This window comes from Saccopteryx bilineata, chromosome 10, assembly GCF_036850765.1.
Source record: "Saccopteryx bilineata isolate mSacBil1 chromosome 10, mSacBil1_pri_phased_curated, whole genome shotgun sequence".
NCBI lineage: Eukaryota > Metazoa > Chordata > Mammalia > Chiroptera > Emballonuridae > Saccopteryx > Saccopteryx bilineata.
This window is the reverse complement of record NC_089499.1, coordinates 8803758-8816467: the sequence shown is the minus strand read 5'-3', so window position 1 is coordinate 8816467 and position 12710 is coordinate 8803758. Positions and strand designations below refer to the sequence as shown.

The window sequence follows — 12710 nt, the reverse complement described above, 5'->3', positions numbered from 1 at the left end:
TACTACTTCTGATGACACAGGACGCATGCGTCACGGCTCCGGAAGTGCGTCATATCACTTGTTATGGCTAGCAGTGACAAATATGGAACCAGACTTTGACCATCTCATTAGCCAAAAGCAGGCCCATAGTTCCCATTGAAATACTGGTTAGTTTGTTGATTTAAATTTACTTGTTCTTTATTTTAAATATTGTATTTGTTCCCGTATTGTTTTTTTACTTTAAAATAAGATATGTTCAGTGTGCACAGGAATTTATTCATAGTTTTCTTTTTTATAGTCTGGCCCTCCAATGGTCTGAGGGACAGTGAACCGGCCCCCTGTGTAAAAAGTTTAGCGACCCCTGACCTGGCTAGTAAACCAGGGAGAGGCAGCAGCTTCTCTTTGGCGCCCCTAGTCCTCCACTGTCACTGCTCACTGTCCCTACTTCTCCCCTGTCTGTGTGCCCCTCACTTTCCCAAACCACAGAGCTGTTTCATCCAGAGGAACCACCGGCCCGGAATGCATACAGGTCTATAGGATGGAGTTTGCCGTCTCTCTGAGCCCAGGCTCCTGTTTTCTGCATCGTCCAACACAGGCCAAGTTCAAATCCCAGCTCTCCCCTTGAGACGGGGGCTGATCACTAGCTTTCCCATGTACTGGCTCCCCCTCCATCAAATGAGAACACTGGATGCTTAGACTCTTAGGAGGATGCACGAGGTCAGCTTGTATGAACGTCGGAGACAAGAAAAATCTCTCATAGATGATGCTTATTCCGCTTTCCCCCACAACAGCCAACACCTGCTCTGTGCTGGTGTCTCTTTGGGTCCCACCTGCTTTTCTGTAAAACAGAAAGTCTGCTAACCTTTCTCACAGGTGTGTTATAAAGTACCATTCAGAAATCATATACAGGACCATGCTTTCAACATTTCCCTTCAGGCTCAGTTTCCTCATCTGTGAAAATGAAGACAATAGAGGAGGTGCCATCGTGGAACATCCCGTGAGTCTGCTGGGTGGGGTCTCCCCTTTTGGCAGCCTGTCTGTAGAGAGATGGCGGGAGAGAGAGGCAGGAAGGTAGTCTGATTGACAGCAACGGGTACGGGCCCGAGAACATGGCGTCTTTGTATAGACAGCAGGTCGAGGGGTGCACAAGAGTGACGAGCCTCTCACATGTAACAGTCCTGTGTCCCATTCCAGGTCTACCCTTTACTGACTTTGGATGTGTTATTTAAGCTCCCAAGTGTCTATTTCCTCTTCTATAAGGCAAGGTTAATAATGCCAACTTTATGGAGAGGACTCAAGTTAGATACACACACAAACACCCATGAATGAATGATTTGGTGCAGTGCTTGAGACATTAAGCATTTTCTTAATGTGGGGTCTTCGTCCCGGTTGCAAACCATGAGCCATGAATGCAGGTGTATGCCGTGAGTCTGCAGAGGACCCAGGAAACACCGTAAGGGTTCCAGGAAACAATGCCAGGGAGGGGATAGTGGAACAAAAATAGGAAGGATCTGGTGAGGAGAGTCACTGAGCACCTGCCACTGTGGGCAGCAGGGTTCAGTCCTACTGGGAGTTCCATGGTCACTACCTGTGATTGTTGACAGGCTGTCCAACTCTGCTCTAGGCTTCTGTGGCCCCCACGACACAGAGAGGACATGCCAGGCACATATACTTGCTCACCTCACTTATGTTACTGATTACCATGACGTGCCAGGCACTGTCAGGTACTAGGGATATAGCGGTGACAGGGAGAGACAGACATCGTTCTTCAGGTGCCCACGGGGTAGCCAGGCATACAGACGATTAAGCAAGCCCTACAGAAGGAACAATGTGATGGCCTGGAAATTACCCTGGGCCAAGGGAAGGTGCAGCTGGGAGGGAGGTGGTAAGGGAGCCTGTAGAGCAGGGGTCTCAAAGCTAGGATATCAGAGCAGCATCACACCACTGAGAACACGCCAGTGATGCAAATTCTGGGGTCCCACTCCACACCTACTGAGTCAGACAATCTGGCTTTACCATGTGCTCCTGTGATTCCGGTGCTCGCTCACGTATGGGAACCATGGATCTAGACTTTCACTGGCCTTTGTCTCCAGGCCCTGAGTGATCTCTCCCCGGGACAGCTGGGATGGCCTACATGTGAGCAGGTAAAGGTCTTCTGCTTATAGCTGGAGGGCTAAACAAGCTGCTGCTCAGTGGGCTGCCCCCTCTCTGATACCCCGCCCCCTAGGGCTTCAATGGTGGGAGGCCTGTGCACACACACACACATACACATACACAGAGCTTTTCAACTTCTTATTTTTAACACAGGTGGGGCATGTGATATAAATTGTTTTGGAGATTAAAGTAATGTAGGAGAATCACTGAAGTGTGACAGCGTTTCAAAGAAAATGCACTCACATTTCATTTTCAGGAAAACTTTGAAAGAAATAAAAATAAAACAAGGGGCCACTCTGGGGCACCGGCTCTCCACAGACATCAGCTATGAGATCCCCGTTGGCCGCTCATGGCATCCACACGGTGTGAGCCGCAGGGTTACCAGGAGGAGAAAGGCAGAGGCTGGGGTTCCCCGGGGGAGTGAGCAGGAGGCGGTCCAGAGGGATGGGCCCTGGGTCCTGTGGGGAGGGGTCTGAGCCATTAGCACGATCCACAGGCCCTATCTCAAGTCCTTGTAGCTACCATGGTTTTAACCACGTGTTTCTATTAATGAAAAGTGAAGCTCAGACAGATGTCACCCAAGCGCTCCTGGCATTTAAGTACCTCTCTTAGGAAGCTTGTGCTCGAGTGTACGCTGAGTCATTCCCGAATGGAAATACCAGACTCAGTATATTTGGAGGCCTCTTGTTCTTGACCATCTCCCAGTCTCCCCGCTCTGGGCATGTGGCCCCCCCACTATGAAAATCCTACCAACATTTTGGTTCCAGATGGTGTCATGGTCCTGGGTTATCACCGACACCACACCTCATTCTGGAATGCTCTTCCCAACTTGTTCTATTCTGAAATAATGTCTTATTTTTATTCTTTCTCTGTCTCTCTTTCCTCAACATTTCCCAATCTCTTTTCTTCCCTCTCCCTACTCTTTCTTCATTTCTTTCTTTTCACAAAGAATAGTTTTGCTCGTGATGTGCTTGTTTAAATATATTGGTAGCACTCAAGGAGTGCACAGTGAAAATAAGCCTCACGCTTCCTGGGGATTCTGTCCAGTGTCAGTCTAGTGGGCCTGGACTGACATTTCCCAGAATCCCTTGCTTGTAGGGGCAGGTGAGTGTCCAATGGGAGGGATAATTAGCGCATCATTTGTAAGGGTGAAGCAACAGTGTTGTGTTCAGAAGATGGAAATGGTGCTAGGTCCTGTGGTCCTCCATGCACTGATGTCACCTGCTGGCTTCCGCTGCTGAAGTTGGGCAGCACTTGGACCCACAGTGACTGCCGGTTCCGCTGCTGCCTGAAGTCCTGGGCCAGGAGTCCAAGCATCAGCATGGGGAAAGGGCAGCTTCCGTTCACGTCACTGTCCTTTCTACTGACACCTTCTACTTTGTCCTTGCTGTCGTCCGTATCTAGTGTCCCTTCCTGAGTGCCCACTTGGCTGACCTCTAGAGACTCCCCTCCCTGTGCTAGTGGCCTGGCAACAGCGTGCACAGGCTCACCCACCAGCTCCCACAACTGCAAACTATCCAGTTGCTAAACACACTCTTATTCCACAGAATTCCAGACTTTCTCAGTTCCCGGAGCCCTTATGGTCCCAGTACTTTTCCTCAGCGCCCGGAGACAAAAGAAGAACTGAACTCTTCCACTCAGGAAGTCTTTGGATTCAAGCAACTTAAGTGATTTTGTCTGCACTGCTTGAAAATACACATCTATTGAAAAAAATAATATTTTATTTCATTTTTAAATAATCCATGCCAATGGGATATGTACACCTGGTGGCTGATGTTGGAATCCGTGGGACACTGTCCCCTCAGTTCCTGTTCCACACTGATTTATCTCAAATCACCGGAAACCAGGCTTTGCAGAGACACGTCCACTTTGAAAGGAATGCACCACAACATAACATTGAAACTGTGAACTTTCTCCCACTTGTAGTTCCCAGGGTGTCCAGGAAATGTCAGGTGCAGTGTGGAGCCCTTAAAAATGGAACTGGGAGTTCACTGTGGCCCTGGGTGCCTCGGCACACAGTTTGGAAACCCTAGCCTTATCTCACGTCATGTCTCTGATTAAGCTCTGAGTGATACACACATAATCCCATAGAATTTGGGGTCTATTTTCTCCCTGTCTTTGTCTTCTGCATATATATTATAAAATATGAACCAGAAGATTTCATATTTTTTATTTAACATTAACAAAACAAGAATATTCATGTCAATAAATTTTTTATAAGTCATTTGTGCCTGTTTCCTAGCTCATACTTAACAGCACTTAATTAACCCTTCTTCGGTTATCGAACTTTCCAGATGTGCTGCATGTTACCATTATCTGTGACTATTCTTGGACAGAGGATTACCAGATGTACTTTCTAAATGATCTTCACTGCCGTTAGCATTTCTTTGATAACTAATTGAGATTTCATAATAATGGCTACTGCATTTATTCTATGACCTATCTGTTAATATCTTTGTTAATTGAGTATATAGAATAATTATGGGATAAAAAAATCCAAGTGGTTTTCCTATTGATTTGTAAAATATTCTGATAAATGAGGGGAGTTGATAGTCATGTCTTGGTCTTAGTTTTTAGTCTGCTACATACATTTTTTTTCTGTTATCATATTTTGAATTTGTGTTTTATGATGTGTATCAGTTCATAAGCAGATCAGTTTCTTTTCCAATAAAATACTTTTCATATTCAAAATTTGCTTACACTGTTTCACCTAATTATTTTTTCAAATAGGTTTTGAATTTGCTAAATTAAAAGCTAAGACAGAATGCTTTTCGGTTGAATAAAAGCTGCACAGTGATTTGGTGCTGGCCTTCCCAGTCCCTGCCAGGAATCTCTAATAGGCCTGTTTCCCTGGTCAAACTGACCACCTCATTAGGCTCCTCCCCATCACGGCACATGGAAGGATGTGGTGCATGTGTGGGTACAGGCTCTACTCACAGTGGTCTTATATCCCTGGTCTCAGCCCCACCCCACCCCACCGGGGCTCTGTTGGCATCCCTGGGGCTGTCACCTCACTGAGCACAGGGCTCTTGGAGAACACCCCTCTCACCTCCACCCGTGTCTCCCAGGGTTGCTTTGACTGGAGTAGGTCCTCAGTCACCACTTGGGGGTGAACTGATTTCTGCAAGCACCATGGGGATACCAGTCAATTTGAGTGCGTCTGTGCCGTGGATTTCAGTGCTGACACCATAAACAATACTTTATAATAAGGTATTGAGCTGGAAATGCGATAGAACGAGCTCCTACTTAAAAACAACAGGAGCAGAAGGGTGAGAATAGTAGTGCATCTTTGTTATACTCATGAATGTGTATGACAGAAAACATAAATTAAAGGAAAGTTCATCAAAAATGTACATTAACTATAATGGGGTAGAGGGATTTAGGAGTGATTTTGATGTCCAAGTTTTTGAAATAATAACTGCTTTACTTCTATGGCTATTTCCAAAAGTACAACACATTATACACGAGGTCTGTGTCTGGTCCTCAGCCTGAATGTTTTTATTTTAGTGAGTATAAGATAATTCTCTATAAGGCAAGTTTTGGTGCCAATGAAAGTTCCTCAATTCTCCTCTCTTTTGGTTCAAGCCCTTCCATCATGAGTTCTAGGCTCCTCAGGGTTTCCAGCAGACTAAATGCCTGCCGGGGACTGCAGAGGGGGTGGGAGACGCAGCTGCTGGCTCCTGATTGGCTCCTGGCTCAGAGCTGAGTCACTGTGTAAATCACTGTTTCCAAGCTCACTGGTGGTGGGGGTGGAGGGGAGAGGATGCTCAGTGGCTTTGTTTACAAATGTTCATGTTCACAAATCTGAAACCCTGTTTGGCCCAAGCCCTTGGCTGGCGCCCTTTGTTCCGTATTCTGGAATGACCTCGCTCACTCATTCATCTCCAGGGAGAAGCTCCCAGGAGATAGTCAAGCCTCAGAGGTGATCCACCTAAACCCCAGGTGGCGTCGCTTCACACTGGTCAGTGGTCACTATCTGGCCGAGACACTGAAGCTGCCTCACCTTCAGCCACTGTGCCTAGCAGGTCACTCTTGCTAAGCATGAGTCTGATCCCATCAGAGAGTTCCTGCTCTCCTGTGGATGGGGACATGGAGCTGGCCCTGTCTTGGCTATGGGTGTAGAAGAAGGGGAGATGTTTCCACGGGCTCAGGGACAGGAGCCTGTGGAACAGCTGACGCAGGTACTTGAGGAACCTCTCTCCAATAAAGATGTAGATGATGGAGTTGACACAGCAGTGCATGTAGGAGATCACCTCTGTCACCTGAATGGCCAGGTCCTGCTTTTTGGTCTACTCACAGTTACTCTCCAAAAGAGCGTCTGCAAAAGCTGCAACAAACTTGGTCGGATTGAAGGGCGTCCAAAAGAGAAAAAAGATGACCATAATTGACAAAAATCAGTCGGACAGCTTTGGACTTCCTCTCATTGGGCCGTCTGAGCAGAATCTTTATGATCCTCGTGTAGCAGACGATCATGATCACCAGAGGCAAGACCAGCCCCAGGATGTTCAGTTTCAGAGCCAGAAACCGTTTCCAGTGATTGTGGTATTCAGGAGGGAAATAAACCGTGCTGCTGTAACGATTGAACTCAATCTTGGACTCAGAAAAGTAAAAGCTCGGGATGGCAGCCAGGCTGGCCAGGACCCAGCTGACTACACTGGTGATGATACCAAATGTGACGGTCCGGGCCCGCAGGGCAAACACAGCATGGACGATGGCCAGGTACCTGTCGATGGTCAGCAGGATGATGAAGAAGATCTCGCTGTACAGACCTACGTAATAAAGCCCCGACAGCAACTTGTACATGACATTGCCAAACACCCAGTTACCTTTCCGATAGTAGTGAATCCAGAAGGGCAGCGTAAAGAGGAAGAGCAGGTCAGAAATGGCTAGGTTGAGCAGGTAGATGTTGGTCATGTTCTTGAGCCTCTTGTGTTGCAAGAGGACCAGGACCACCAGGATGTTGCCGACCAGGCCAGTGACAAACACCAGGGAGTACAAAGGGGGCAGCAGCTGAGCTGCAAAGGACCTCCAGTCTTCTTTCTGGCATGGGGTTGATTTTCTGTCCTCAAATTCTGTGGTCCTGTCATAGTCCACTGTACTGATTGGAATTTCAATCCTGTTTTCTTCCATGGGTCCTGGAATGTGGTTTCTGTTTTTGCTTTACTGTTTACAGGCAGTGGGCTCTGGACAACTGAGACAAGGCAGAGATTATGTCTCAATTCCTTCAGAACTCTTTACTAAGTGCCCATCGTGTTCCATGTCCTGGGACCCAGTGTTGAGTGAGGGGGTTCCAGGGTCTCTCTGCCCTTGTGAAAACTGTAGTTTACTGCAGATTGGGGGTGGGGAAGACAATTAACAAATGAGTGCACCTAGAATGATTTCAAATATTTTGGCAAAGAGGGCTGTGAAGAAAACTTCTGCAGATGGAGCACCCAGACAAGGGGAGACCTCACCACATTCTTCCCCACCAACTCTTCCCTCATGCTTCCTATAGACTTAGCATTAGTGTTAAACTATCCTGGAGGGTACAATTCACTTTTTCCATTTTAGAGGCGATGACACAGAAGTTCAGAGTGAGCGGGACACATATCCGGTGACAGTGAGAGCTGAGGCTCAGACCTGGTGTGTACACTCTCACGCCTGTCCCTGAAACCATTCAAATGTCCTGCCTCCTATCACAGAGCTGTGACTCTACCCTTGGGAGTTTGCAGAAAGACATGGGACTGAAAATATTCTCAGCTGACAGTCAAATACTTACCAATGAACCTTCATGGCATTAGAGACTAAATAGTGTCTCTGTTGGTGTGACAAAGGGTACTGAGAATGTCACACTGTGTGGCCATGTAATCTTTTTGGAATGCACAAAGTCTAGTGGATGCTCTTGTGATTTGGTAGCCAAGAGCAAGGATGTGGTACATTGCAAAGATCATCTCACCAAATCACAGTACTGCCACCACAGTCCAATTCTAGGAGGCCAGCCCATACCTTAGTGGAGGACACTGAGGACACCAGAGTGGGCACAGCCTGTCCCGTGGTACTTGGTCCTGACAGGGCATAAGCAGGTCTTCATAGCTCCGTCATGTCAGGGCAAGTTAGAAATGGCTAATTTGAGGACGTAGATGTGGGTCATGTCCTTGAGGCTCTTGTATTATTGCTAGAGGACCAAGACCACCAGGATGTTGCCTCAGAGAGCTCTGAGGACTCAGGAGAAAACCAGGCTGGGTGAGCGGGTGACCTGGTGAGAGGAAGTTGGTTCTCGGGAGGAATAACTCAGAACAGCCTGAAGCCATGTGGTGTTGCACAACCAGGTGGAAGCCGGAATGCTCAGAAATGAGCTCTAGAACAGTTTTACCCAACATTTTCTTGAAGCAAAGAAAAACACAAACTAGAAAGCACCACTAGATGGCTTGCCTTACAGGACTCTGCACACCTGCTCTTCAGCCCTCTTTCCAATCTTTTCTGACCACTTACTGAAGACGCCTCCCCAAACGGAGCATGGGCTTTGGTGTAACCGACCAGCTGTGTGAACTTGAAGAAGGTCATGTCTCTCCTTGAGCCTCAGTCTCTCTTCTGTAATGTTAGAAAGTATCCATTACCTTGAAGGATTTCTGTAAAGTAAGGTATGAGAACAGCCAGCCCCTGGCCCTTGCCAGGACACTAGTAAACATCAGGTGACCTCTGACCTGGCATTATGCCGGGGTCCAGCCCCGGGGGGAATCCAGGGGTCCCACAGGAGGAGACGGCGTCGGCGAAATCGAGTGAGAGAGCCGGATTCTTTTCTTTCTCTTTATTCTCTAGTTAGCATTTACTGCCAGGCATCTCTGCCAAATGCTAGTATAGGTCCCTTTTTATACACACAACTAAGTTACAATTACATGGTATTAATCATTGCTTCTGTTTCACTATGTTTACATGTTTCCAGATAACAGTTAATTTATATCTATAAATTACAAACCAGGTAGCAAATCATTCAAAGTACAAAATAACTTGAATAGCGATAACAACATCAGTAAAAGCTTTTAAAGTATTAGTACTAATAATTAACTCAACTTTACTGCTGTTGTGATTCAAGGGGCAGAGAGAGATTAGCAGATGAAATTATTAAGGACTAACAATGGACCACCGCTTGCTCAGGTAAATGGCCTTGAGTTTATGCAGTGTCCTACTTTTTCTCACAAGATTCTAAAAGGCTCGCCTATAAAGAAATTGACATAACATTAAGAGTAGCTTTCACCCAAAGATATACAGAGTGCACTTGCAAGATAGCAACATAATTTCAGAAGACATTAACTGTTATTACTTCTATGGATTCCCCTACATTCCTCTCATTATCAAAAAATCTTGGAAAGTATATAAATCTCATGAGAACATCTCATTGAGAAAGCCTAGCAATTGCCTTTAGTCAAAAGACAATTCTCTTAGTAAAACATTCTTTTCTTGCTGACTGCGCTCTCATCCTAGGCCACACAATGGACCATTCTACTATACCTTACTTAAGATACTATTGTCTAGTCAAATATTACTTATTTATTATATTTAAACACTAGTTAAGTTCTAATTCTATTCTTCTCAGAATGTACCACTATCTGCAGATCAAATAAGCAAGAAGAAAGGAATGTTTCTCTACTCTATCACATGAAAAGGCTAGGGAGGAAAAATGTTGAATTAAGTGAAGGCCGAAAGGTGCTCTGTGCACAGCCACTGCCTCCTACCCATTCACAAGTCACAATCTATTCTTTCTAACATGATTAAGAAGAAATTTTCCTACAGACTTAACCCTTTACGAGGAATATCATAGCCAGCCCCTTATGTCTATGAGCCCAGTTCAAGGGGCTTACAGGCTTTTCTGTGGAACTCACACCCTCTGTCTCATTTCCAAAGAAATCACTATGAATCTACAGGGAAAGCACGGTACTATTATCCCTGAGCCATAAATAATAGCACACACCCAGAAAAGGGGGGATATAAGGCCAGATTAATTCAAAAAGTCAAAGGGGGAAGTATCATTGTATCTCTCCTTTGGGTGACTTTGTCAACCCGCAGCCATTGGTCTTCTCTGCTGTGACTTTGTCAATGAGCAATTTTTGATTTTTTTCTGCTGTGACCTTGTCAGCCAGCAGTTGTGGGTCTTCTTCTGCTGTGACCTTGTCAGCCAGCAGTCGTTGATCGGCTCCCGACAGCATTACACCTTCCCTGAGGACTCCAGCCACCAGAAATGTCCCAGTCTCTAATCCAATCTGGCTGATGTCCCCTGTCCTCCATGTTCCCTCGCCAGGTCTCTCTGTGGTTAATCTAGAAAAAAAATTCTGCTTGATGATGGACACAGCCATGGGAGCTTTAGTTTCAGATTGTCACTCTGTTGCCACCAAGCTGAAAGCTTTGTGAAACACCAATCATGTAGCAGGACTTGCCTACAGCATAATTCCCTTCACCCCGGAGTCTCTGGGGCTCTTCCTTATGTACCACTGCATGAATGTTTCCTGCCGAGAGCCTTATATTTCTGCCGTGACTTTAGAAACTTAAGGGCCATTAGGGGTAGATGTTGAATGACTCAGCTAGGGCACTATCATTTTCTGCCAAATTCACTTCTCTGGGTCACCCCTCCACCTCTGGTATAGCCCTGTGACTGAAGAATCAGCCCTCTTCCTGGAGAAACCCGGGCTGGACGTCAGAAACAGAGCCGAGTTGACAACTTCTGATTTCTGCTGCTTCTCTTCCAGGGTCGGCGGATTGGCTGGAAGTCAGCATCATGGGGACCACAGGGTTTGGAGAGGAAGCAACTGGCAGCTGGTGCACAGCAGTGGCTCGTGCAACACTGACCCCGGGAGCCCCGTCTTGGGGAAACTTTGACAGAGGAGAAGGCACGTTGAGTCAGCATCGTCAGATGCCATTAAACAAAGTAACCTGCATCCTCCCTGCCTCTTACTTTATTCACTGTTTTCCCTAGAGGTGGGCACCATGTAATAACAATGCTCCCCAAGGGATTGGGGCTGGGGCAGGGCCTTGAAGGAGAATCCAAGGGCCATGTTGCAGCCAACCTGCCGGCCATGCTGTTGTCTGCCTCAAGAGTCTGCCCCAAGGTCATTGCCCAGAGGTCAGCTCTGGCCCTGGAGCCTGGAACCTTCCAGTACCAACATGCTGCATTCTGGGCGTAGCTGAGTCTCTGAGCAGGGAGGGCAGTCTTTGCGGGTAAAGACACCAGGCCTGAGGTGCGGGGCAGCTGGCTTTTCCTGGTTCATAAGAACCAATCGTGTGCATGTGTCCCCAACCCCACAGTCAGCATATTGGTAGCTTGAAATCCACCACAGTGGGTATATTTACATACAAAATCAGCAACACTGAAAATCAGGGCTCTCTCTTCACAAAAGCCCGCTATGAAATATTTAGGAGCACATCAATGTTCATCCCCCTCCCCGCCAGTATGAATAGTCTACTAGCTGTCCTGCTGGTCAGAATGGGGACAAAAAGGTCAAGAGTGACACACAGCCTGTTGGCAGGCTATGCAAACTTCTGGGAATTTCTACTCTGGAAATGTGAGACTCTCCAGATTATTTGGGGGGAGGAAACAGTTGAAGAAGATACCTCCAAGGAGCCTCAACCCCACTATTCTCAGAACAAAATTCTGCTTCCACTTTCTTTAGCAGGACAGAATGGATGCATCCGAAGAGCTCTCTGGGAGAACTCTCCACATTCAGGGGGTGAAATCCTACCTCCTCCACAGTCAGCCAACAGTCTGAGTTTGTGAGTCCTTGGTTCTATTCTTCTTAAGAAGATGGTTCAGTTTCAAACCATCCCACATCTGCAAAGACTTTTCTAATTCATAGCTTCCTTCTGCTACAACGACTTTATAGACCATGTATGATTTTCATTCACATTGGGGGAAATTTTGCAAGTAATTTACTCTTGAATTGCCTTCCACAGAAAGAAACTTTTGCCTCTTAATACTGAGCCTACTTCTTAATCAGTCAGTAATGACCCATCATTCGAGACAGCTTCTCTTTTTAGCAAAATAAAAGCTTATTTCACATCTGATTACCCATCTCATAAATCCATTTATTCTCATCATTGCCATCTAGCTCACTGCCTGGCAGGTGCATCAAGGGCCATCAGACGCACTGTGTGCACGGATTCATGCAGACTGCCTTCCATAGAAGCCGACAGGACAGAAACAACAAGTGCAACTTATTCTCGTGTTGTTGTAAAGTACCGAATCCACAACTCCACAAGTTTTTCATAGAGACACCAAGTCCAAATGTGTTTTGAAGAGTTTTATTAAAGGAGAAAATTTATTAAATATGTCGGCCACAAATAGCTTACATGGGGCAGTCCCAAATCGTGTGTGACTATAATATTCTAAGGACTGGGTATATACCCTTAATTATACATAAGCAGGTAAAAAGCCTGACATCATGGCATAAGCTTATACTCTTTGTTTTCTCTTCTACTGGTTTGGGAAAAGGATGAAGGGTGGGGGGATGGGACACAATTCATTAGCAAGTTTATAACATCTGTCTATAGGATTCATAAAAAGACACTTCTAGGCCCTGGCCAGTTGGCTCAGCGGTAGAGCTTCGGCC

At 46.3% G+C, this 12710-nt stretch overlaps 2 protein-coding genes across 2 annotated transcripts in view; both read right to left on the bottom strand.

Annotated features, from left to right (window-relative positions):
- The window catches only part of LOC136314184 (C-C chemokine receptor type 1-like), a 105675-nt gene that overhangs the window by 80598 nt on the left and 12367 nt on the right, over positions 1 to 12710 (bottom strand). The gene's annotated exons all lie outside the window — the stretch shown is intronic.
- LOC136313972 (C-C chemokine receptor type 1-like) lies at positions 2481 to 7263 on the bottom strand. Its single transcript, XM_066244300.1, is given in 4 exon segments — positions 2481 to 2591; positions 3355 to 3590; positions 6137 to 6518; positions 6520 to 7263. Coding segments are annotated over 4 exon segments (1473 nt in total).